Source organism: Miscanthus floridulus, chromosome 11 (assembly GCF_019320115.1).
Source record: "Miscanthus floridulus cultivar M001 chromosome 11, ASM1932011v1, whole genome shotgun sequence".
Taxonomy (NCBI): Eukaryota; Viridiplantae; Streptophyta; class Magnoliopsida; order Poales; family Poaceae; genus Miscanthus; species Miscanthus floridulus.
The window spans coordinates 49,693,433-49,715,925 of NC_089590.1; the positions used below are offsets into that span (position 1 = coordinate 49,693,433).

The following is a 22,493-nucleotide window of genomic DNA, read 5'->3' on the forward strand; positions in this document are numbered from 1 at the left end:
TCTAGCGGCTTAGTGAAGATATCCACCAATTGATCCACGGTCCTTACACCTTCTAATGAAATATTATTCTTTGCAACATGATCTCTAAGAAAGTGATGGCGGATATCTATGTGCTTGGTGCGAGAGTGTTGAACCAGATTATTTATAAGTTTTACCGTACTTTCATTATCGCATAAAAGAGGTATTTTTTCTAGAACTACACCATAGTCTAGCAAAGTTTGTTTCATGTAAAGTATTTGTGCACAACATGGCAATGTATTCTGCTTCGGCGGTGGACAAAGCCACACTATTTTATTTCTTGGAGGGCCAAGACACAAGTGATCTACCAAGCAAATGGTACCTTTTGGATGTGATTTTTCTATCCACTTTGCAACCGGCATAATCCGAGTCGAAGTAGCCAACCAATTCAAATATAGCTCCTTTGGGATACAAAAGGCCAATGCTTGGTGTGTGCTTAAGATACCTAAGGATTCTTTTAACGATAATTAAATGAGTTTCCTTAGGATTAGCTTAAAATCTAGCACACATACACACACTAAACATGATGTCGGGCCTAGATGCGGTTAAATATAACAAGCTACCAATCATAGAGCGATAGAGAGTTTGATCAACCATGTTACCTCCCTCATCTAGGTTGAGATGTCCATTAGTTGGCATTGGTATATTGATTGGCTTACATTCATCCATCTTGAATCTCTTGAGAAGATTATTTGTATATTTCTCTTGAGAGATGAAAACCCCTTCTCTCATTTGCTTGACTTGAAAACCAAGAAAGAATGTAAGCTCTCCAATCATTGACATCTCGAACTCTTTCAACATCAATTCACCAAACTCTTTGCAAAAATCTTCATTTGATGATCCAAAGATGATATCATCAACATACACTTGACAAATGAAGATATGCCCATCAAGCTTCTTAGTAAATAGTGTGGTATCGACCTTCCCAATGGTGAAGCCCTTCTCAATGAGAAAGTCGCGAAGACACTCATACCAAGCTCTTGGGGCTTGCTTAAGCCCATATAGCGCCTTGGACAACCTATAAACATGATTAGGATATCTAGGGTCTTCAAACCCGGGAGGTTGATCAACATAGACTAGTTCATTAATAAAGCCATTTAAAAATGTACTTTTCACATCCATTTGATATAATTTCATTTCATGATGTGATGCATATGCAAGAAGGATACGGATGGCTTCTAGTCTTGCAACCGGTGCAAAGGTCTCTCCAAAATCCAAACCTTCAACTTGAGAGAACCTCTTTGCAACTAGTCTTGCCTTGTTCCTTACAACTATGCCTTAATCATCTTGCTTGTTGTGGAACACCCACTTTGTTCCAATGACTCTTGCACCTTTTGGTCGCTCTTCAAGAGTCCAAACTTCATTACGGGTGAAGTTGTTCAACTCTTCATGCATGGCATTTATCCAATCCGGATCTTAAAGAGCTTCTTCTAGCTTAGTAGGCTCAAAGCAAGAGACAAAAAGAGTGATGTGTAATAAATAAAGCAAGCTTTTATGAGCGAGTCATTACACCCTTTGATAGACTCCCTATGATGAGATCTTGTGAATGATCTTGTAGTAGAGGTGTGTTTCTTCTATTGACCACTTGAGGAGGAGGTTGTGGAGCATCAACATCTTGTGCTTGTATCACCATTTGCTCATGGGAGACATGAGTGTCTTTATTTTCTACTCTCCTATCTTTATCACCATCTTGTGGCACATTTGATGAAGAAAGTGGATCAATCACTTGTACATCATCTTTAGGCTTGATATCTCCAACCAGAATGTTCTTCATAGTCTCCCTCAATGGTTCATCACCTACATCATCAAGATTCTCATGTGCTCCTTGGGAGCCGTTAGATTTATCAAATTCCACATCATATGTTTCTTCAACCAAGCCGGTTGCATGATTAAATACTCTATATGCTTTGGACTTTGATGAGTAACCAACAAGAAAACCAATATCACAATGTCTTTGAAACTTCCCTAGGTGTTGTCGCTTCTTGTAGATATAGTATTTGCAACTAAACACCCTAAAGAAGGAGACGTCTGGCTTCTTCCCATTGAGCAACTCATAAGGTGTCTTGCCAAGAAACTTTTGAAGAAATAGGAGGTTGGATGCATAGCATGTGGTGTTGATAGCTTCCACCCATAGAGCTTCGGGGGTGTTGTACTCATCTAGCATTGTTCTTGCAAGAGTGATCAATGTCTGATTCTTTCTCTCAACTACACCATTTTATTGAGGAGTATATGTTGCGGAGACCTCATGCTTGATCCCAACTTCATCACAATAGGCTTCAATGTCTGCGTTGTCAAATTCCTTCCTATTGTCACTTCTAATCTTCTTGAGCTTCACTTCAAACTTATTTTGTGCTCTCTTGGCAAACTTCTTAAAGCAAGTTGCAACTTTGAATTTGTCATGAAGGAAGAATACCCATGTGTATCTTGAATAGTCATCAACAATCACAAGACAATAAAGATTTCCTCCCAAACTCTTGTATGTTGTTGGTCTAAATAAGTCCATGTGAAGGAGTTCTAGCACTCTTGTGGTTGACATGAAAGCTTTTGTTGGATGAGTATTTGCAACTTGCTTGCCGGCTTGACATGCACTACAAAGCTTGTTCTCAAACTTCACATCCTTCAAACCTCTCACCAAATCATTCTTCATTAGCTTCTTGAGTGAGCTCATCCCAACATGAGCAAGTCTTCTATGCCATAGCCACCCAAGTGTTGTTTTGGTGAAAAGACATGTCTTCAAGTTAGCATCTTCGGAGGTGAAATCCACTAAATATAGGTTGTTGTATCTAAATCCTTTGAATATCATTTGATCATCATCCTTCTTAGATACAACAACTTCCTTCTCGATAAACAAGCATTGGGAGCCAAGATCACATAATTGTCCAATGGATAGCAAGTTGAAGCTCAATGCAGTAACATAGAGCACATTTGAGATAGAATAATCATTTGATATTGCCACTTTGCTCAATCCTTTAACCTTGCCCTTTGAATTATCTCCAAATGTGATTCTTTCTTGTCCATCTACTTCTTCATCTAGTGAGGTGAACATACAAGGATCACCGGTCATATCTTGTGTGCAACCACTATCGATAACCCAATGACCTCCACCGGTCTTGTAGTTCACCTACACACAATAGATCAAGCTTTAGGAACCCAAACTTGTTGAGGGCTCTTCACCTTCTCAACAAGTGACTTTACAACCCAAATTTTTTAGGCCTATTCTTGTTTGAAGGTCCTAAGAACATGACTTTCATCTTTCTACTAGAATCCTTTCTAAGCATATAATGAGCATTGAAGGCAAAAGGTCTAGCATGCTTGGGCAAAGGTTGTGGTGGTGGAGTTTGGCACTCATGGGCAAAGTGGCCTTCTTGTCCACACTCAAAACACTTCTTTGGCTTTGGCTTTTGTTGTTGTTGAGCTTGAGCCTTCTTCTCTTTGTTTGCCATGTACCCAATGCCACTTCTATCCATCTTCATGATGGTGTTCATTAGTAGCTCACTTTGAAGATGCTTGCCTCTTGTGAACTTGCTCAATCCAATCTTGAGATGCTCTTTCTCCAACTTGAGCTTCTTGTTCTCTTCTTTGAAAGCATCATTATTTTTCTCTTGCTTGAGTTTCTTGTTCTCTTCTTTGAGCTTCTCATTCTCAAGAATCAAGTCACCATCATGATCACTAGTTTTAAGCACTATGGTGTTGGTGGTCTTGAGCTCTTCAAGATCTTTCTTGAGCTTTTCATTGTCATTCTTGAGCTTGACAAACTCATCATAATTGTTGGCCTCAACCATTTGCTTGCCCTTGCTACTAGAACTTTGCTCAATGCTCTCAATGATCAAATCATCATAACAAGTAGCTATATCAATCTTAACAACATTATTAGTAGCATCATATGGCTCATTGGATAGAAATTCTTGAGCAATGACAAGATTATCATTATTAATCTTAAGAGTAGTATATTCTTCTTTTAGCTTGTTGTGGCTAGTGATGAGCTCATTGTGTATCCTCTCAAGTTTATCATGTTTATCTTTAAGCTCTTTGTTAGAAGATTTGAGCTCCTTGAGTTTGGATGATATAACATCATTTGTTTCTCTAAGCTCAACATTAGCCTTTTCGACTACATCACATTTAGCTAAAAGAGAATCATTCTTAGCTTCTAGCTTGTCATTCTTAGCTCTAGTCTTTCTAATGATTCTAGTATATTTGTTTAGCAATTTGACAAGTTCATCATATGAAGGTGATTCAAATTCATCATCATCACTATCACTATTACAATTATCATTGTTAGCATGATCATCACTACTACTATCATCATCATTTGATACCTTTCATTCATGTAACACCCAAAAATTATCCTTTTGAAATAAGAAAATTTTGATTTAATTATGTTATTATGTGAGCATTCAAATATAGGAAATTAATAATTTTCGGGAAATTAAAATCAAATATAAGGTTAGTAACCTTTTTATGCATACATGTTGCTGCATATTTATTTTTGTGATGATTGGTCTTGATTCAAAGTTCAAATGATTCAAAAACTCTTTGAAAATGAATTTGGAAATTTGATTTGGAAAAAGAAAAGGAAATTCATTTTCTCTCCCCTCCCTTCCTCATTTTCAGCCTGCTAGCCCACCTTCTTCCCCGCGGCCCGCTCGCCCTCCCCTCTTCCCTTCTTGGACTAGCCCAGCTTGGCCTCAACTGCTCGGCCCAGCATCGCGCGCCCTTCGCCCTGCCCTCAGCCGCTGCTAGCCTAGGCCCATGTGTCAGCGCCGTCCCCCACCTCCAGCAACCACCCGCGCCGGTCCAAGCCGCAACCGCCGCCCTGCTCCTGGCGTCGTGGGCTCATCGCCTCGCTCCCCAGCCACATTTAAAGCGAGCCATGACCCCCACGCGCACCCCTGCTGCCTCCTTGCTCTCTTCTTCGTGTTCGCCAGGCATAGAGAAGTCGTAACCGCTGCACGGAGGAGCGCCGCGATCCACCGTTCGCCTCGGCACGAATCGCCATCCCCGAGCCGCATCCGTCCCCATTTTGCTCCACGGTGAGACCCCTTGCTCCCCTCCTTTCCCCCTGTGCTCTCAATTTCATGTTTCAAGGCTGTTTAACCCCATTTTGCATGCGCTCGATTGCTCCCGACCGCCGGCCATGGCGACCACCGCCTCGGTCGCGTCCTCCGGCCGCCGTATCGGCCTGGCCGAGGTCCCCTGCTCCCCCTCTTTCTCTCGGTGCCCTTGGTTCTTAGAACCATGGCCTATAGGCCTTGTTTCCTGCACACCGGTGAGCTCTCGCTGCCGTCCATGGCTCAGCCACACAAGAGTTACTGTTTCGGCCAGCGCCTCCCTTTCTCTCTCTTCCCCTCTCTAATTCGAGCCGTCCATTCTCGATCCAACGGCCATCGATGGCCGATACCCTTTCATCCTGGCATAATTGCTAAAGAGACCCTAAGTTTTTCTAAGTCTTAACCTGCAGTCCAAAGCACATTTTCAGAGTACGCTTTCTCGTTTTGAAAACGTAAAGTACACTGTTTTAGTCCAAAATATATTTTCAGTATTTACAGAAATGCCATTGCACTATTTTGCTCGTAGAATCGTCATTTTAGCTCCGAATCGACTCGTTCAAATTGTGTTAGTTTTGTAATTTCATAATCTACGTGTTAGCACCACTATTAATCATGTTTGCAACTTTTAAATTTCATGGTTAGATTTGATTAAATAAATTGCTATAGGAAATTCCGTTTAAATCATAACTTTCGCGTATTAGCTCCGTTTTTCGTGAACTTCGCGTTGCCGTGATCATAGCGAGACGTAGATTCTTTTCATAAACATTTTAATTTGTTTTCTATACTATTGGTGTACTGTTCTAACTGTAGTATTGTTTGTTTTGCATGAATGTTCCTGGAATGTTGTATGTTGCTGTGTTGGTCATGTTCAGACGATGAGGAGAACGTTGGTGACCAGGAGTACTTTGATGACCAGTAGGATCAGCAGGAGTTTGCTAACCAAGGCAAGTATAGCATGGGCCTACCTTGATGTCTTATTCACTTTAATCATTCACTCATGTGCATGTGTCTAACTTTGATAACCATAAGGACATCCTAGTTATTTGATGACATGTTCCCTTGATTCCTTTGGGTTAATTACATATGGGTAAATTGTTAGCGCTCTAACTGAACATGGTCTATACAATGGTTAATGGTTCTATGGAACTAAAGGTAAAACATGCTTTATAACAACTGATCCATAGGGCAAAGGAGCAAATGACTTTCGATCATGTTGCTCTTGGCCCTCCATAAGGACTTATCTGTCGGCAAAAGCTGGGACTAACAGTGCAACCGTGAGAGTCATATGGCTCTGACTTTAGCTCAGTAATAGGACCTTTTCTAGCTTGTTAGAGGTTACCTTTATGGCACAAAAGGGGCTTGCCACGTTGGGTATAGGGCTGCCTCTGTTCCTATGTGTATAGCCACGATGGATATGTGCCATAGGAAAGGGGGGTTCCTACATCTGCCTACCGAGGAAACCTAGCGGCCCTAACTTGTTAGAGAAACCTATGAAATGGCTTCATAGTGTACCCTAGCCGCTCACCTTGGCAGTGACATGGGAGTAATTAACTCGGGCATATGGGAATCACGACTCGCGGTGAATGTGCACCACCTCTGCAGAGGGTTACAAACTGTTATAACAACCGTGCTCACGGTCACGAGTGGCCTAGAAAACTCACAAAATAATTGGTTACTCATTGTGGTTCATTTATGATGGTATACAATGATAATATGAAGCAAATGATTCTGATATCTGCTTATGTGGGTTTAAATGGGAGCTTAAGCATAACTTGATTATACTTGATGATAAAATTTGGACTTACTAAAAGTGCTAACTGCAGTAAACCTGTGTCATCCTTTTTGAGCTTCATAACCTCATGTTATCTTGTTAAGTACGGGAAGTACTTACACTTATTTACTTTCTATATTTGGATAAAAAAATCCCGGATGGGTAACAGATGACAACGTGTATGAGGAGTTTCCTGAGGATTATTAGGCTTGTGGTCAACCAGTTGACCTTTGTAACAGAACCGCCCAATTTATACAAGATCAAGTACGGCTGTCCCCGCTAACACGTTGATACACACATACTTTCACTCATATAAACCCGGTAGTCCACCGAGTGTCCCTAAAGACCTCGGTAAATCAACATCACAACCAAGATCGCGTGATTAAGCAAATACACATCACATACGCAGGGTTGCAGCGGAAAATAATATTACACATGGTTTCACAAATAATAGTACAAGTTTGGGTTTCAAAACCGATTAGTGAAAACAACATAGCTTTCAAAAGATTACATTAATATATGTTCCAAATACCTTGCTAGCATAAGTGACATCATCCGACAAAAGCATATAGATGAGAAGTAACTATAGAATCACCGAGCCCATCGGCGGTTAGCCACCATCTTCAATAGGCCGAGAACTTCACCTGCAACATGGTGGGATAAACCCTGAGTACGAGAAGGTACTCAGCCAGACTTACCCATCGAAACCAGAATAAAAGACACCAAGGATCATGCAAGGCCTTTTAGGTGGGCTAGCTTAACACAGTTGCATAAAAGAGCTTATGATTATAGTAACCAATTTAAACTTAGCATCAAGCTTATCATCATTTACCTGTCCACTAGATTAGCACCTGTACTAGAGCACTCACTTATTAGGAGCAAACAATATTAACCATAGCAGGTATAATAAGGCTGTCATCATCATATCATCATTTCCGAACCATTATGTTATTTAGTGTATCTACATTGGAGATAAGCCCGTCAAGTTCTCACTAACCGGGAGAGACGGCGATTCGAATCGAATTACAACTCAGCTGAGGGGGTATTCCTAACTCTCACCCTGGCATACTTAGCAAGGGTAGCCGTGGGTTACCTTTGGTACAACTCAGGAACCAAATTCGCGGGTTCGATCAGCGCCAGCGCTCTCAGGGATTACCCTTCTGCCAGGACGATCAGGACTTTTAAATCACCTGCCCTTGGACTCACGCCTATGGCTCCCTTCCGAGGCGTACTTTATACTTATCGACTCCCGGCCTGAGTTGAGCTACTCGGCTTCGCGGTCGGTCTCCAGACCCGGCCAACTAAGAGAGAGGCATGCGTTCAACATGAACAGGAAAGGCTCCAAGAATCAGTCCTTAAGCGACACGGACAGAGTCACTGCAAACCGGCAAGCCTCTGTCCGGTCTTCATTTCAAATTAAGACTGGTTCTTTTCCACGATAGCAAATATAGCCAACCGTGCCACATGTATATTCCTATATCTCGCAGGTGATAGGAAATCACCCGACTTCTACCGCGTTTAAGCAGGGCTAAGCACTACTTGAGCCTAAGCTACATAGGATTCAGGGTAACAATATCTGGACAAGGATTGGGTAACCAATGCAGCAATTGTTTGCATCCAACACCTAAACTTAATGCAACAATATATATATGTAACAATAATACTGTAACTGCATTTCAGAAATTAGGAGGCTTAATATGCTCCGGGGCTTGCCTGGGATCCGACATGAATCAGTCAAGTTAGCTTGCTCCGTCTTGACGACGTCTCCACTCTAGGCATGCACTCCAGGGTCCTTCCATCCTCGGGAGGGATCCACCAACACCATCTTCGGGTTTGGCTCCAACATCTCATCCTTCACGTGGTGCATCTAGCGTACCTAGATGAGATGCAAGATGCAAGTGCATGAATATGAAGAATAGTACCATGAGACGCATCACAAATAGCAAGCAAGACAAGCATCGTTTACACTAAACACACTTAAGTACTTTGCGATGCTTAACTTAACATCACACAATCTATCATGCTAAGATAACAAAGAATATTATACATGGCACATAAGTCTCACAAGATCTCAGGTGTATTTAACTTAATTACCAAGGACGTGAACCACACCTAGCAACATGCAAAGCAAGTCAAGGTGAAGCAACAACTATAACCGGAATATGCCAATTTCTGGACTTGCAAACAACAACTTCATAAATCAATCATATCTGGAGTTTTATAAATCCAAATGATATAAAACAAGACATTCTGGAAAGCTTAGGAAATTATCCACATTTCATCTTTAATCATCTCAGCATGATTCCCAAGTTATCATGACCAAACATGCTAATATTTTAAGTCTGCGTAGAATGTAATCAAAATCTGACAGTAGACTTATTAAGCATGCAACTCCTAAACTATCAGACCTAGGATCATGAAAATTTAACACAAGCAAGATAAGATAATCATCTACGACTTTTGTATTTACCAAAACTACAGTAAACATCATTTACACCATGAAACTAGTTGCACATGTAACACTTGCACCAGCAGCCTAAACAGCAGAGGCACAGCTATGGACAGAAAACTTATAGGAACTTTAGAGAAGCATAAATGGAGTTCTAGACCTCTGACAAACATGATTCTTAACTTTATGGAAAGCTTATAAAGTTACCTACAACTTTCTTATTATCATCTTAAGATGATTTCATAGTTAACAAGGTCAATTAAACCAAGGAAGACATCTATATCCAAAACATGAACAGAAACTGATATGCTACTTTAAACAGCTATAAGTTGAGTTCCACATGTCCAATAAATATGGTTCTGGAATTTTTGGAAAGCTTAACAAATTTTGAACAACTTTGCTATAAACATCTAGAACTAATTCTGCTACTAACAAGGTCACACATGGCACACAAAGCAACCCTATCTGGGTTTGGGCAGAAACTGCCACAGTACTTTAAACAACTATAGCTAAACACATACTTAACCAAAAATTGTGCTCTTTAGCTTTTTGAAAAGCTTATGAAAATTACTACAACTCATTTATTATCAACAAGGCATGATTCATAACTTAACTGAGCCAAACAATGCATACATGCAGAACTGTCCAGAATAGAAGCAAAGCAGCATATGTCATTTGTTATTTTTCATATCTCTAAATTGATCAAGCCTAAAATCCTGAAATTTTTACCACACATCAAACATCACATGAGTAGCATTCCACAAAAATTTCACTTCATTTGGAGCCCTACAACTGCAGTTATGAAAAAGACAAATACAACTAGAATTGAAAACCTAGATGCATAAATCCATTTTCACAGCTAAAATTTTAAACTAAAACATGAAAGATTATAGATCTACTGCATAGAAAACTTCACAAGGATTCCAAAAAGTCCTCATTTGCTATTTTACGAATTTCCTATGATTTACTATGAAGTTTTAAAGTTTTACCCGATTTACAACAAATAGGTCCTCGGAAGCACTATTCACTTGAGTCAATGACATTGCAGTTAGGCCCCTGACTTTCGTCGAATTCTAGTAAACAGTCCCTGATGGGATTAGGAAGCAGAGGAGGCACTGTGGCTCATCGGTGACGGTCGTAGGGGGCTCGTCGGCGATGGTGGAGCGGCGGCGGAGCACCGGGAGGCCCGCGCGCACTCGCCGGTGGCCTCGGCTTGGCCGACATTGTCCTAGGAAGGTCCAGCCACGTGCATGAGCGACATGCCTCGGCGGCAGCCGGCTATGGCAGCGGCGAGGCGACGCGGTAGTGGTGTTGTACGGCACGAGCGCGGAGCTGGGCATGGGGAGGCCGAGGGGCAGCAGCGCTGGCGGCAGAGCTTCGCTTGGCGGCATAGAGGAGGGAGTCTGGCAGCACGGCGTTCATGGCGGCGGCATGGTGCCGTCTCCTGGAAGCAGGAGAGGGAAGGGGAAGGGAGAGGGAGAGATTGGAGAGGGCAGCGAACTGAGGGCGTCGGGGCGGTCTTTATGGATGTCGAGCCCTGACCGGAGGGGCCAGCGACGACGTACGGGCGCCACGGCGCATCCACGCGGCGTCGCTGGTCTGTGGCCGGTCGGCCACCGAGCTGGCTTGCGTCTGAATCAACGTCCACGTTTCTCTGACTGAAACTCCATTTTCAACGATCCATAACTCCAAATATGTTCGTCCTTTGCCACAATTTCAGTAATACAAGATGTAGAGCTACATGGGAACTACAACTTTGTCAACATGCGTTAGAGCTGGATCGACCTAGATTGAGAGTTACATTGTTCCAAAGTATGAACCCCGAAACTGTAAAACAGCTTAACACTTAGCAAAATTTGCTAAGTCTAAAACAGCCCCAATTCTGCCATGTGGGCCACTTTTGAGGGTGTTCTGATCATTTTCATGAGATGACCATAAAACAACTTTTGTTCCTTAGCAAGTTTACTACAACTTTTCTTAAGGGTGCTCCTCCATGCAAACACTCCAAGCTGCACTTTTTAAATAGTCAAACAAAACTAGTTCTAGGGTCAACATGAGTCAACTAGGGCTTAGAAACCTAATTTGGACTAATGACCTTTATGAACATTGTTCCTAATGACATTATAAATGTAGCTAGGGTGTTTTGGTGGGTCACCACATTCATTTGCATGTGATGCAATTGCTCTAGCTTCTCAAATCAATTAAAACATGCATTTGCAACACATGGAATGTTAACTCGAAACAAGCGAAACAATCCGTTGAAACACTGGACCCTAGTACATGGGACATGTACAACCCCTCTAGGGTACTAGGCATAACACACAGACACCACAGAAGGTACAAACATACATGAGCAGTAAAGAACACCATGTTGCAACATGGAAACATAGAATGATGCACATGTGGTAATGATATGAATGTGCTTATGTGATGCAATGCAGATGCACCAATGTAAGGCAAACACCAGGGGTGTTACAACCTTCCCTATGATGGAGTTCCACGAGAGAGTTTACATTTTATCTTTCATTGTGTTGTGTAAGACTATGTGTTGTTATTAATCGTGATGTAAGATACACCGTGATGATACTTTATATGATTTGTCAACTTGTGTGTGTGACTGATCCCTGGGCACACATGAGTTTAGTCCATTCAATTTTATCCTTAAAATTGGGTATGACAATTCACCCTTGGCCATAAGGCATAGGTGTGTAGAGGATGATAGCGGTGGTGTTGGTGAAGATGATGAGGAGTCAATCACAATGGCGGCCACCTTCTCATTATCACTATCATCATCAGATGAGCAACTTGATGAATCAATGTCCATGAGCCAATCATCGACGATGTATGCCTTTCCACTTTTCTTCTTTTTATGGAAGTCCTTCTTCTTACCATCTCTCTTCTTGTATGGCTTGTTTTTCTTCTCATCTTCTTTTTCATTGCTTGAGTCATCTTTCTTGCCCTTGTACTTGTTCTTGTACTTGTCTTTCTTGGGCTTTGTGTATTGATGTGCTAGATGATCAAGTTCTCCACAATTGTAGCAATCCATCTTTGAGATTGGCTTCCTTCTAGAGCTTGTGAAGAACTTCTTCTTGCCATTGAACTTGATGCCACTCTTGTTGAGCTTCTTTAGCATCTTGGCGGTTGTTTTCACAATGAGAGCAAGGCTTGCATCATCACTTGAGCTCTTATACTCAAGTCTTGCTTTGCCCTTCTCTTGGCTAGCCTTGAATGCCAAGTCTTTGTCTTTCTTCTTGTTAGAGGATGAGCCATCTTGAGGTGTGATGTGCATGTACATCTCATGAGCATTGATCTTTCCTAAGATTTGTGTTGGTGTAGCGGTGGAAAGATCACCTTGATGAAGCACGGTCACAATATGCCCATATTTGTCAATGGGGAGGACACTCAAGATCTTTTTTACAACATCGGATGGTTGCATTTGAGTGAGTCCAAGCCCATTGACTTCCTCTACAAGAACATTCAAGCATGAGTATATTTCATTAGCACATTCTTTAGGAAGCATCTCAAAAGAGTTAAGCTTTTTTATGACAAGATAATAGCGTTTCTCACGCTCACTCTTAGTTTCCTCATGGAGTGCACAAACGTCCGACCATAGTGCATGGGCGTCTTTGTGGTTCCTCACCCTGTTGAACACATCTTTGCAAAGGTCTCTAAAGATGGTGTTTCGAGCCTTTGCATTCTATTTTTCATAATTCACCTCATCGCCTTGTAGGTGTGTAGCATCCTGAGGTTTTGGGAAGCCTTGTGAGGCGGCTCTAAGTATTCTAATATCTAGAGCTTCTAGATACGCCTCCATGTGGATTTTCCAATATGGAAAATCATCCCCCTCAAAGATAGGAGGAGGTCCATCCCCGTGAGACATCTTTCTCTAGGCGGTTAAGCCTAAATACGTGAGCACGAGGCTTCGATACCAATTGAAAGGATCAAGATGCCAAGAGGAGGGTGAATTGGGCTAATTCTAATTTTTTTTTTGTAATAATTAAGTCCTATGGTTAGCTCAATTAACCCCTTATGCCTAGAAAATATTTCTATTGATCTATCGCATAAAAGTTTAGCAACCTATGTTCCAATCCTACTCTAGCATGGCAATTCTATGAATGTAAATGGCAAGAATTGAATTGCTCAAAATAAATACTCAAAGTAAAGAGAGAAGGAGAAATGCGGCGATGTTTTGCCAAGGTATCGGAGAGTCACCACTCCCCACTAGTCCTCATTGGAGCACCCGCGCAAGGGTGTAGCTCCCCCTTGATCCGCGAAAGGATCAAGTGCTCTCTACGGGTTGATTCTTTGACACTCCGTCGTAGTAAATCACCCACAACCGCTCACAACTTGAGTTGGGTCATCCACAAGCTCCGCCGGATGATCACCAAGCTCTCAATCACCACCAAGCCGTCTAGGCGATGGCGATCACCAAGAGTAACAAGCATGAACTCTCACTTGACCACGACAAGCCTAATGAGAAGGGTGGATGCACACTTTGCTACTCTTGATCTCACTAATGAGGGCTCTCTTTGGGATTCTCAAATCTCAATCACCTCACTAGAACATTGCTCTTCTTGGCACTCACAAAGGTGTTTCTTAGCTGTTGCAATGAGCAAAAGTACCCCCATACACGAATGGAGGAAGTATTTATAACCATGGCTGAAAAACGAACCGTTATGTGCCTCTGCGAGGTGACCGGACGCTTCGGTCAGTTCTCCCCGAACTCCAGTGTTTAAGTGGTGACCGGACGCTGGACAGCGTCCGGTCGTGATTTTTCCTCTCTGGAACCTTACTAGAGTCGACCGGACGCTGGGACCAGCGTCCGATCACTTCACCTCTCAGCGTCCGGTTGCACCAGACGATTTCACCTTGATCAAATGAACTGACCGGACTCTGCGCCAGTGTCTGGTCACCTCAGAGCCAGCGTCCGGTCAGTATTTGATCCTCCATTCACTTCCAACTCTCGATCATACGTGAATAAAGTTTGCTCCAATGGATCTAAGGGCTTTTTAGGAGCTACCTAGCGCTAGATTTAGCAAATGTGCACCACACCTAACTTAGGTCAAGCTACCCGTCCATACCCCCTTAATAGTACGGCCAAAGAAAAAACAAAGTCATAAACTACTCTAAATATCTCCTCAACACCAAACGACACTTAGAACTAGTCCATCCTTAACCTTGTCGTCCATCCTTTGAAAACCGAAATGATTTTCATCATAGGGGCATGACCACCATGATAGCCTAATCGATCTCCATTACCATGACCTAGCTTAATTGCCTCTGCAAAACACACGTTAGTCGTAGTAATCACGTATTGTCATTAATCACCGAAACCCAATTAGGGGCCTAGATGCTTTCAGATATATTTCGATCACACAGAGAGCATCTTCTCTTTTGGTCTTACCTTATGAAACAGAAAAATGTTCTACCACTCAAGATGATCCAGAGTAGAAAAAAGTGAAGTCTATCTTTGTTATTTGAAGAAATTTGTAATTGTAAGTAGAAATGAAATTCTGCAAGCAGATATGATGATCACTAAACAACAAAATTATAATCCTGAAAATATTCAGGGAATGACCATTATTTCATATACCTGACTACTTGGCTGTGGGCAGACCATGCTTTAGTTTCTGCTTCTTATGATCGTTGCATGCCAACACTCGACGATTGGTGCATGGATTCAGACGGTGTATCCCCCAAACAAGGTTGGTCCCTGAGATAACAAAAAAAGAAAGGAAAATGTTGGCAGTACTGACAGAGATAACACTGCAGATATCCAAATGTCTAATAATGGCCTATAGTTGCAGTAGTGGCACAAGCAAGTACTATGTAGTAACTCATTATCTTGGAACTTGAGTACTCACTGATTTGCAGGCTAAAAAATTTGACAACAACCATGTTAGCATTTTGTGCCCTTTTCATTTTTTTTTCCTACTAAAGACTGCCATTTAATAAATTATTGTCCCCTGTTATAGATATAGTATCATATTTAAAGAAATCTACGATCCAGTATGGCAACAAAAAGGTTCTTTCTTCTTATTTGCAATGACTGAACTTACTGGTTTTACAATTTGAATGCTTGTCTTTACTTACCATCTTCTGCATATTTACCTTCTTCACAGCATCTACTGATTATATGTGATTATTATTTTCCTAAGGTGCTCTCTGAGGTGAACTATGTGCCTGCACTTGCATACACGTGGTCCTAAATCTATACTGAATTGAGATCCTTTTCCTCCTTTATATTTCGTTTTGTTTGTGTCTCTGCATACCAATTGCCAGACAGTGAGCAGTGAATGGAGGCATTGATTAAACAGATAGATTGTGTTAAAGAAAAAGAAGCACAACAAAATAAAAAAAATGAGGACTGCTCAAAATCAATAAATCCATGTATTTAGATGGCATAATTCCATGTATTTATAAGTGATCAGTAAGACAACATACATATTTAGTCAACAGGAAAATAACTACTGCAAAGAGCATGCCACATATTATGTTGTAAGGACCAGTATGCACACAAGGCACGCAGAACATATGGTACAAAAGGCCATATCATTTCACCATTACCTAAAGATTTCACCATCACCAAGAATAGATCAATCTGTGTTCTTTTGTATTGTTTCACTTTCACCTTGAACATTCAGCAGGTTGTTTCAGATTTGCACCACATAAAGAGCTAGAATTGTAAAGTCAACTTGATACTGCTGCATTTCACAAGTGGCGAGAAAAATCAGAGACACTGTACCTTTGGATGGCCAGATCAACGAGCTCCTTGATGGCGGCGTCGAGCGCGTCGCGTTGGGCCTTGGGCGCGGGCACCTAGTGTCCAGCACTGCTACGCCGATCGAATCTGGAGGCGGCGGCGGTGTGACAGGGAGGGAGAGGAGGCGGCGGTGCGGGCGAGCGCGCGGAGCGAGGACGATGGCGTGGGCGTGAACCTCGGCGGTTCTTCTCCTTGTCGGCAATCCGTCGTCGTGGATTGGGGGCTCAGGGCGGGGCAAGGACAACAGAGCGGGCACGCACGGCGAGGTCGAGCTCTCTGTGGTCGGGCCTTCTCCTTCTCGGCACGGCGTTGCGGCAGCGAGATCAGAGAGCGCGGACGTGGTTCTCGACGAAGGCAAGTGCGACGGTGAGAGCGACGACGGGCGAGGTCGAGCTCTGCTTTTCGGCGATTTGTCGTCGAGCCTTCTCCTTCTCGGCGCGGCAGTGGCGTGGGCGAGCGACGGCGAGGGCTGCTTCCTGTGTACTTGATTGGAGCGATGAGAAAGGATGCTGCGGATCTTTTATACGTGAGTGGAGGCGATTTCCTTTGTACATGATTGAATCGGTAGACAAGATATACGTGATTTCAGGAGGAGATCGTGAGCGCCGGGGAAGAGAGCAGGGAGGAAATTACGCGCGTGCGGGGAAAACGAGCGAGTATCGCACGTCGGTCAACGATTCCCATCGCTAATTTTTATCGCACGTCGGTCGACGATTCCCATCGCTAATTTTTAGTGGTAGAGATTAGCATTTCTTTTCCTGTTTCCTTTTTTTTTGCAAGTTGGTTGGTTGTGTGTCGCCAACCATGCCAAATCAAAATGTACGGCCTTTGCGCCCAAATATTAAAATGTACATTTCTTGCGCCCAGATATTTTTCCTAAAAAGATAAGCAATGGTACACGATTAATATGTCTCTTAAATTTTGTATTATTTTCTTGATCATGTGATAGATCTCAAATAGAAAAACTTTAAAACAAAAAACTTGTAGGTCTCATCCATAGCTACAATTTTAGTATAAAAAGTATCTTCATTTGACACCTTTGAAGAAAAAATATAATTTTCAAGGGGCAGCAAGCTCGGGAGCACGATTAATATGCCACTGAAACTTTATATTATTTTCTTGAGCATTTTAACGACCTCAAATGTAAAATCTCAAAACTACAAACTTGTAGATCTCTTAGACACCATACAAAAAATATACTCCATCCATTCCAAATTATTTCTAGATACATTGTTTTTAGTATGTATCTAGACATAGTGTATATCTATGTGCATAGCAAAAGCTACGTATCTAGAAATGTCAAAATGTCTTATAATTTGGGACATATTGAGTACTATTTTTCTAATGCGACAAGCGCTAGTACGCAGTTATTATGCTGCTGATTTTTTTAAAAGCATCTAACATCCTCAAATAAAGAAGCTCAAAACTAGAAAGTTATACATCTCGTCGAGAGCTATAATTTTTATATAAAAATTATCGTCATTCGACATTATATTGAAGAGTTATGATTTTTCTAAAGTAAGTCTCGTCACGTCACTCCTAATAATGGCGCGACAAAACAATACTGTCACGCAAACGGGAGTGGCGTGACAAAGTTTTCCACGTAGAAAACGCTGTTGGCCGTGGCAGATCTTGGGACGCCAACGCATGTGGCGCGACAGCGTTATTTGGTCACGCTAGCCGGACTGGCGCGACCAAAAGGGTTAGATCCATAAAAGTTTTTTAGGCACGGTTATTATTATTATTATTAAAATATATAATAAAAAAGGATTTAAAATATTACAAAAACCCCTCTATTTCATGTGTTTAGTAGCTGAGTGAGGGGGGGGGGGGGTTGTAACTAGGTTTGAGTCCTCCTCCTTTTATTTTAAGTGCATGTTTTCTTTTAAACGAAGAACCTCGGCCCTTATATCTTCAGTGTACTACACATGTCCTCACATGCTCTGGATCTATGATTTCGCGTAGGTTTTTCTAAGTGCGACAATGCACAAACTCAAGCTATGTTTAGACGCACCTAGTTAATAGTTAGCTGCTCAAGTACTCGGGTGGATCTAAACAGACCAAGCTAATTGTTATCTCACTAATACATAAACGATTTTTTAGAAATGACTCTATTAAGAACCGACTCTAAAAATAGTTTTTGAGCTGATCTGCTACTAGAAATCAATTTTAGAGAGAAAAGCTAGAATGTCCAGCCACATGTAGAAATGCCCCCTATTTTTAGAGGCTACTGGAAAGTCCAACTGTCTCTAGAATGAAATTTCTAGAGGAGGCTATTTGTAGAGACGGTTGGAAATTCCACCCGTCTCTAGAATAGATTTCTTAAGACGGTTGGCAATTTGGTTCGCCTCTAAAACTAGATGCAGCACAGTAAAATCTATAACCTTTTCAAATCAAGTCGGATGAAGAAAAACTATATCAAAGTCATAGTACACGAAGAGATCAACAACTTTATAATTGACTACTTTTTCATTTAAAATCATTTAGAGCCAAAAAAAATAGATGAAAAAAATTCAAAGTTCATATTTTCCTAGAATTTTTCAATGGCCTTAGATGAAGAAACGACCTACACAAAAGTTGTAGTACTCCAAGAGGTATAGAACTTTTGAGTTTAAACTTTTTTTATTTAAATTCATTTAGGGTCTCAAATATGCACTTTAATATTAAGTAAAGTGATACAAAAGGATTATATCAACCACTTAGTCATAAGGAGGTATAGCGGTAGTAAGCAATCATCATGTTCGCTTGATCGTATCAGTCATGCTTATCAGTCATGATACGGTGTTTTTCTTTCACAACAAAACAGTATCAGCCGGCTTATAAGCCACAAAAACGATCAAGCGAACAGGGTGAATGTACGAGGCTACTGGTCTTTAGTTTAATCCCCATGGCCGCACATGCACGAAAATCACATGACTTGTGAAACACAGCTCAGGAGATTGGTTGATGTGCTTCTCCTGAGATTTATACTTTCTTTTTGCTATTTCCCTCCCATTTGTAAATTCTATAAAATATAGTTTTAGAGATGGTTGAATACCTGTCTCTAAAAATCATTGATTTCTAAGACATATTTTCAAGGTGGGCCAAGCAGCTACCTAGACAAACCCATTCTAACCACCTTTAAAAAAAAGTTTTTCGTAAGTAGTGACTGAGCCCTTAACTAACAACTATCTCACTGGCTATCTCAACTCAACTAATAAATTTTAAGAAGACAATTTTGTCATCCTATCTACCTCTATCCACGTACGCAACCAATAACAAATAAAAAATGAAGAGCATTACTGACAAACCGTGGATCCAGCTCGGTACTGTTTGGACTCGAGCTAGTAAATCCAAATAGTACCAAGCAAATGGATCCACATTACAGACGAACTGCTAACTCCATCTCAAAAATAGTAAATCATTTCATAGAATCACAATAAATCAAACTATCTTAAGTTTAACCAACATTAAAAAAAAGAGTAATAGCATCTATAACACCAAATAATTATATTATAAAAATAGTGACTTCACTCGGCTTCATCTCGCCCTGGTGGACCCTGTACGGGGTTATGTAAGAGCATGTTTTATGGAGCTCCATATGTGGAGCTGTTTTGTCAAACGGTTTACCAAAAACAACTTCGGCTCCACCAATGAAGCTATTTATGGAGCTAAAATAAAAAATAATGGCTTCACTAATGAAGTGAAGCCGCCTAGCTGTAAGTAGCTAGGCAGAATTGATCTCGCTGTCACTCTTCCAAATAGACAACCGAATTCCATTTTTGTAATTGACTGGCAAGTGACAATGCAGGGAGTAGGGACACAGGTGAACGTGGATGTAATTATCTCACTGCTCAATGCATACCTGCGTCATGTTTACACCAGGCAGAATGGCTTTGGACGCATTGCAAATTTCGGGACCAGCCGTGTGCTGACAGGTCTCTCTCGTATGAGTTTCGCGTGAATTGTGCACTGCATGCTATTGCTACTGGACAATATGAACTCAGAACGGCACCGAACAGCATGGTACTCCACAGTTTGCGTGCAAAAACCATGAAACGGGTGGATGCATGGTTGAGCCGTTGAGGAAAGCTCCGAGTGCTAGCTGTGCTGCGGTGCTGCCCGACATTAATGGAAGTTAGATCAAGAAAAATATGTCATAGGCGTATGTTCAACGGATGCCAAACTGACAGCTACAAACATTTCCAAAAATTTGAGATTCCAGTCAGGTGCTCAGCTCGTCGATCGCAGCTAGCAACAGCCAGCAAGATGATTCATCATGGCTTACGAAATCTCTCGCCCTCCATAAATCATCCATCACAGGCATGCGCTAGCATTAGCAATACCTTCCCCCGAAACACCAGGGCGACCATCGAATTAAACGCGAGAGCCATTCGAGGATACGAGGAGGCTGCGGCAAGAAGGAACGCGAGGTCCAAGAAATTGCGGCTAGCGATGGCGGACACGCCGTCGACGTCGCCGAAGGCGGCCGCCGCTGCGGAACCGGGGTCCACGTCGACGCCGCTGCTGCGGCGGCGGGGCTCGTACGCGCGGTCCATGTCGCACTCGCGCGACGAGCTCAGCAGCTTCCGCTCCGGCCTGCGGTGGATGTGCGTCGACCACTCGGACGCCGGCGCCAGCCCCGCGGTCTCCTGGCTCGTCTTCGCCGCGCTCGGCGTGGCCGTACCGGCCGCCGCGCACGCGGCCACGCCGCGGCGCGCCTACGACACGCAGGTGCAGGTGTCGCTCACGCTCTCCGCCGCGCTCGCCTACGCCACCCTCTACTCCCTCGTCCGGCGCCGAGGCTTGCGCCGGCTGCTCTACCTGGACCGCCTCCGCCACGACTCCCAGGACGTCCGCGCCGGGTACATCGTCCAGCTCGCCGGGTCCTTCCGCCTCCTCGCCTGCTTTGTGCTCCCCTGCTTCCTGGCCGACGCCGCGTACAAGGTCTTCTGGTACTGCGCCAACGCCCCCTTCCCGCTCTGGTGGTCGGCCGCGGCGTGCGCGCTGGAGATGGCGTCGTGGATGTACCGCACCGCCATGTTCTTCATGGCGTGCGTGCTGTTCCGCACCATCTGCTACCTGCAGATCCTTCGCATGACGGGGTTCGCTCGGGACTTCGGCCAGTGCGCCGACGTCGCCGCCGTGCTGAGGCAGCACCGACGCATACGCGTCCAGCTGCAGCGGATCAGCCACCGCTACCGAAGGTTCATACTCTACTCCCTCATCCTCGTCACCGCCAGCCAGTTCACTGCGCTTCTCGCCGCCACCAGACCCCACGCGCAAGTCAACTTCGTCACCGCCGGCGAGCTCGCGGTGAGTACCATTGACGATGCGCCCCTGCATGCTCTGCTCAGAACGATGATCTTTCTTTTATCGTCACATGCTCATCCATGCGCCTGCTGCTGCAGCTCTGCTCCGTGAGCCTCGTCACGGGCCTGCTCGTCTGCCTCCACAGCGCGGCCAAGATCACGCACAAGACGCAGGCGATCACCAGCGTCGCCGCGGCGTGGCACGCCGACGCCACCATCAACAGCCTGGACCGTGACCAGGAGAACCCCAGGACGCCCAGCAAGGCGTGCCTGCAGCAGCACGCGCCCACGAGCCCCTTCCCGATGGCGAACGCGTCGTCCGGCGAAGAGTCCGATGACGACGAGTGGCGGAGCGAGGACAGCGTGGACACCTCAAGGTTCACGTCTTTCCACGCCACCAACGTCTCCTTCCAGAAGAGGCAGGCGCTAGGTAAGCATGCGCACGTGCACGTGCTCTGGCTGTGTTTGTGTTCAGTGTTGGTGACACGCTGTAGCTGATCATGGCGTTTTCGCAGTGACGTACTTGGAGAACAACCGGGCGGGGATCACGGTGTTCGGTTTCGTCGTCGACCGGACATGGCTGCACGCGCTGTTTATGATCGAGTTCTCGCTGGTAATGTGGCTGCTAGGGAAGACGATCGGCATATCTTGACTCTTGAGAAGGAGATGTATTTCCTTGTGATGAATGATACAATCAAGAATTTATCACTCTGCCCTTTACTGTAAACTCGAATTTATCACTCTGCCCTTTACTGTAAAGTTCCAAGTAGATTATGTCATTACGAATGTACAATGGTCCCCAAGAATATCGACTCGAGCAGTTACAAGCGTGACAAAACCTTGGCTTCTGACAATCTGCTTCGTGGTAGCAAACCCAGTAACAAAGAGTGCAGAGAACACAAACAGTTTAACAACAAAGTAGAATGCCCACTGGGATTGGAAAAATATATATAGTGACTGTTTAAAGATAACTGAGACTGATATTTACAGAGTGGTTTTGTTCTCTTCTCTAGCAAAATGACGCAGACTTGACCAGACTTCTTCCATAAAGATAACCTATTCCTAATTTTACTTTATGGAAAAGGAGAATGACAACCAGATGATCCATCACACACCCTTTGCTCCCCCTTCATCCTAATATGCACAAGGGCAC

The 22,493-nt window shown here is 43.3% G+C and overlaps 1 protein-coding gene and 1 long non-coding RNA gene across 2 annotated transcripts; one reads left to right on the forward strand and one right to left on the reverse strand.

Annotated features, from left to right (window-relative positions):
* Positions 1-7,296: 7,296 nt before the first annotated feature.
* On the reverse strand, positions 7,297-16,588 carry LOC136490650 (uncharacterized). Its single transcript, XR_010767829.1, has 4 exons — positions 16,032-16,588; positions 14,880-14,999; positions 8,551-8,713; positions 7,297-7,481 (listed from the first exon to the last, which is right to left on the reverse strand). It is a non-coding gene; the product is annotated as an uncharacterized lncRNA (long non-coding RNA).
* Positions 16,589-20,136: 3,548 nt separating this feature from the next.
* LOC136490638 (uncharacterized) lies at positions 20,137-22,160 on the forward strand. The gene is made up of 3 exons (XM_066486850.1): positions 20,137-21,344; positions 21,440-21,770; positions 21,856-22,160. The coding sequence occupies exons 1-3, from the start codon at positions 20,160-20,162 to the stop codon at positions 21,990-21,992; spliced, it is 1,653 nt and encodes a 550-aa protein (XP_066342947.1). The 5' UTR covers positions 20,137-20,159; the 3' UTR covers positions 21,993-22,160.
* The last annotated feature ends 333 nt before the right edge of the window (positions 22,161-22,493 follow it).

Coding starts and splice junctions, on each gene's coding strand:
- LOC136490638 (XM_066486850.1), top strand. CDS start 20,160: ATGGAAGTTAGATCAAGAAAAATATGTCATAGGCGTATGTTCAACGGA. Junction 21,345..21,439: donor TCACCGCCGGCGAGCTCGCG/GTGAGTACCATT, acceptor CTGCTGCTGCAG/CTCTGCTCCGTGAGCCTCGT. Junction 21,771..21,855: donor CCAGAAGAGGCAGGCGCTAG/GTAAGCATGCGC, acceptor GCGTTTTCGCAG/TGACGTACTTGGAGAACAAC.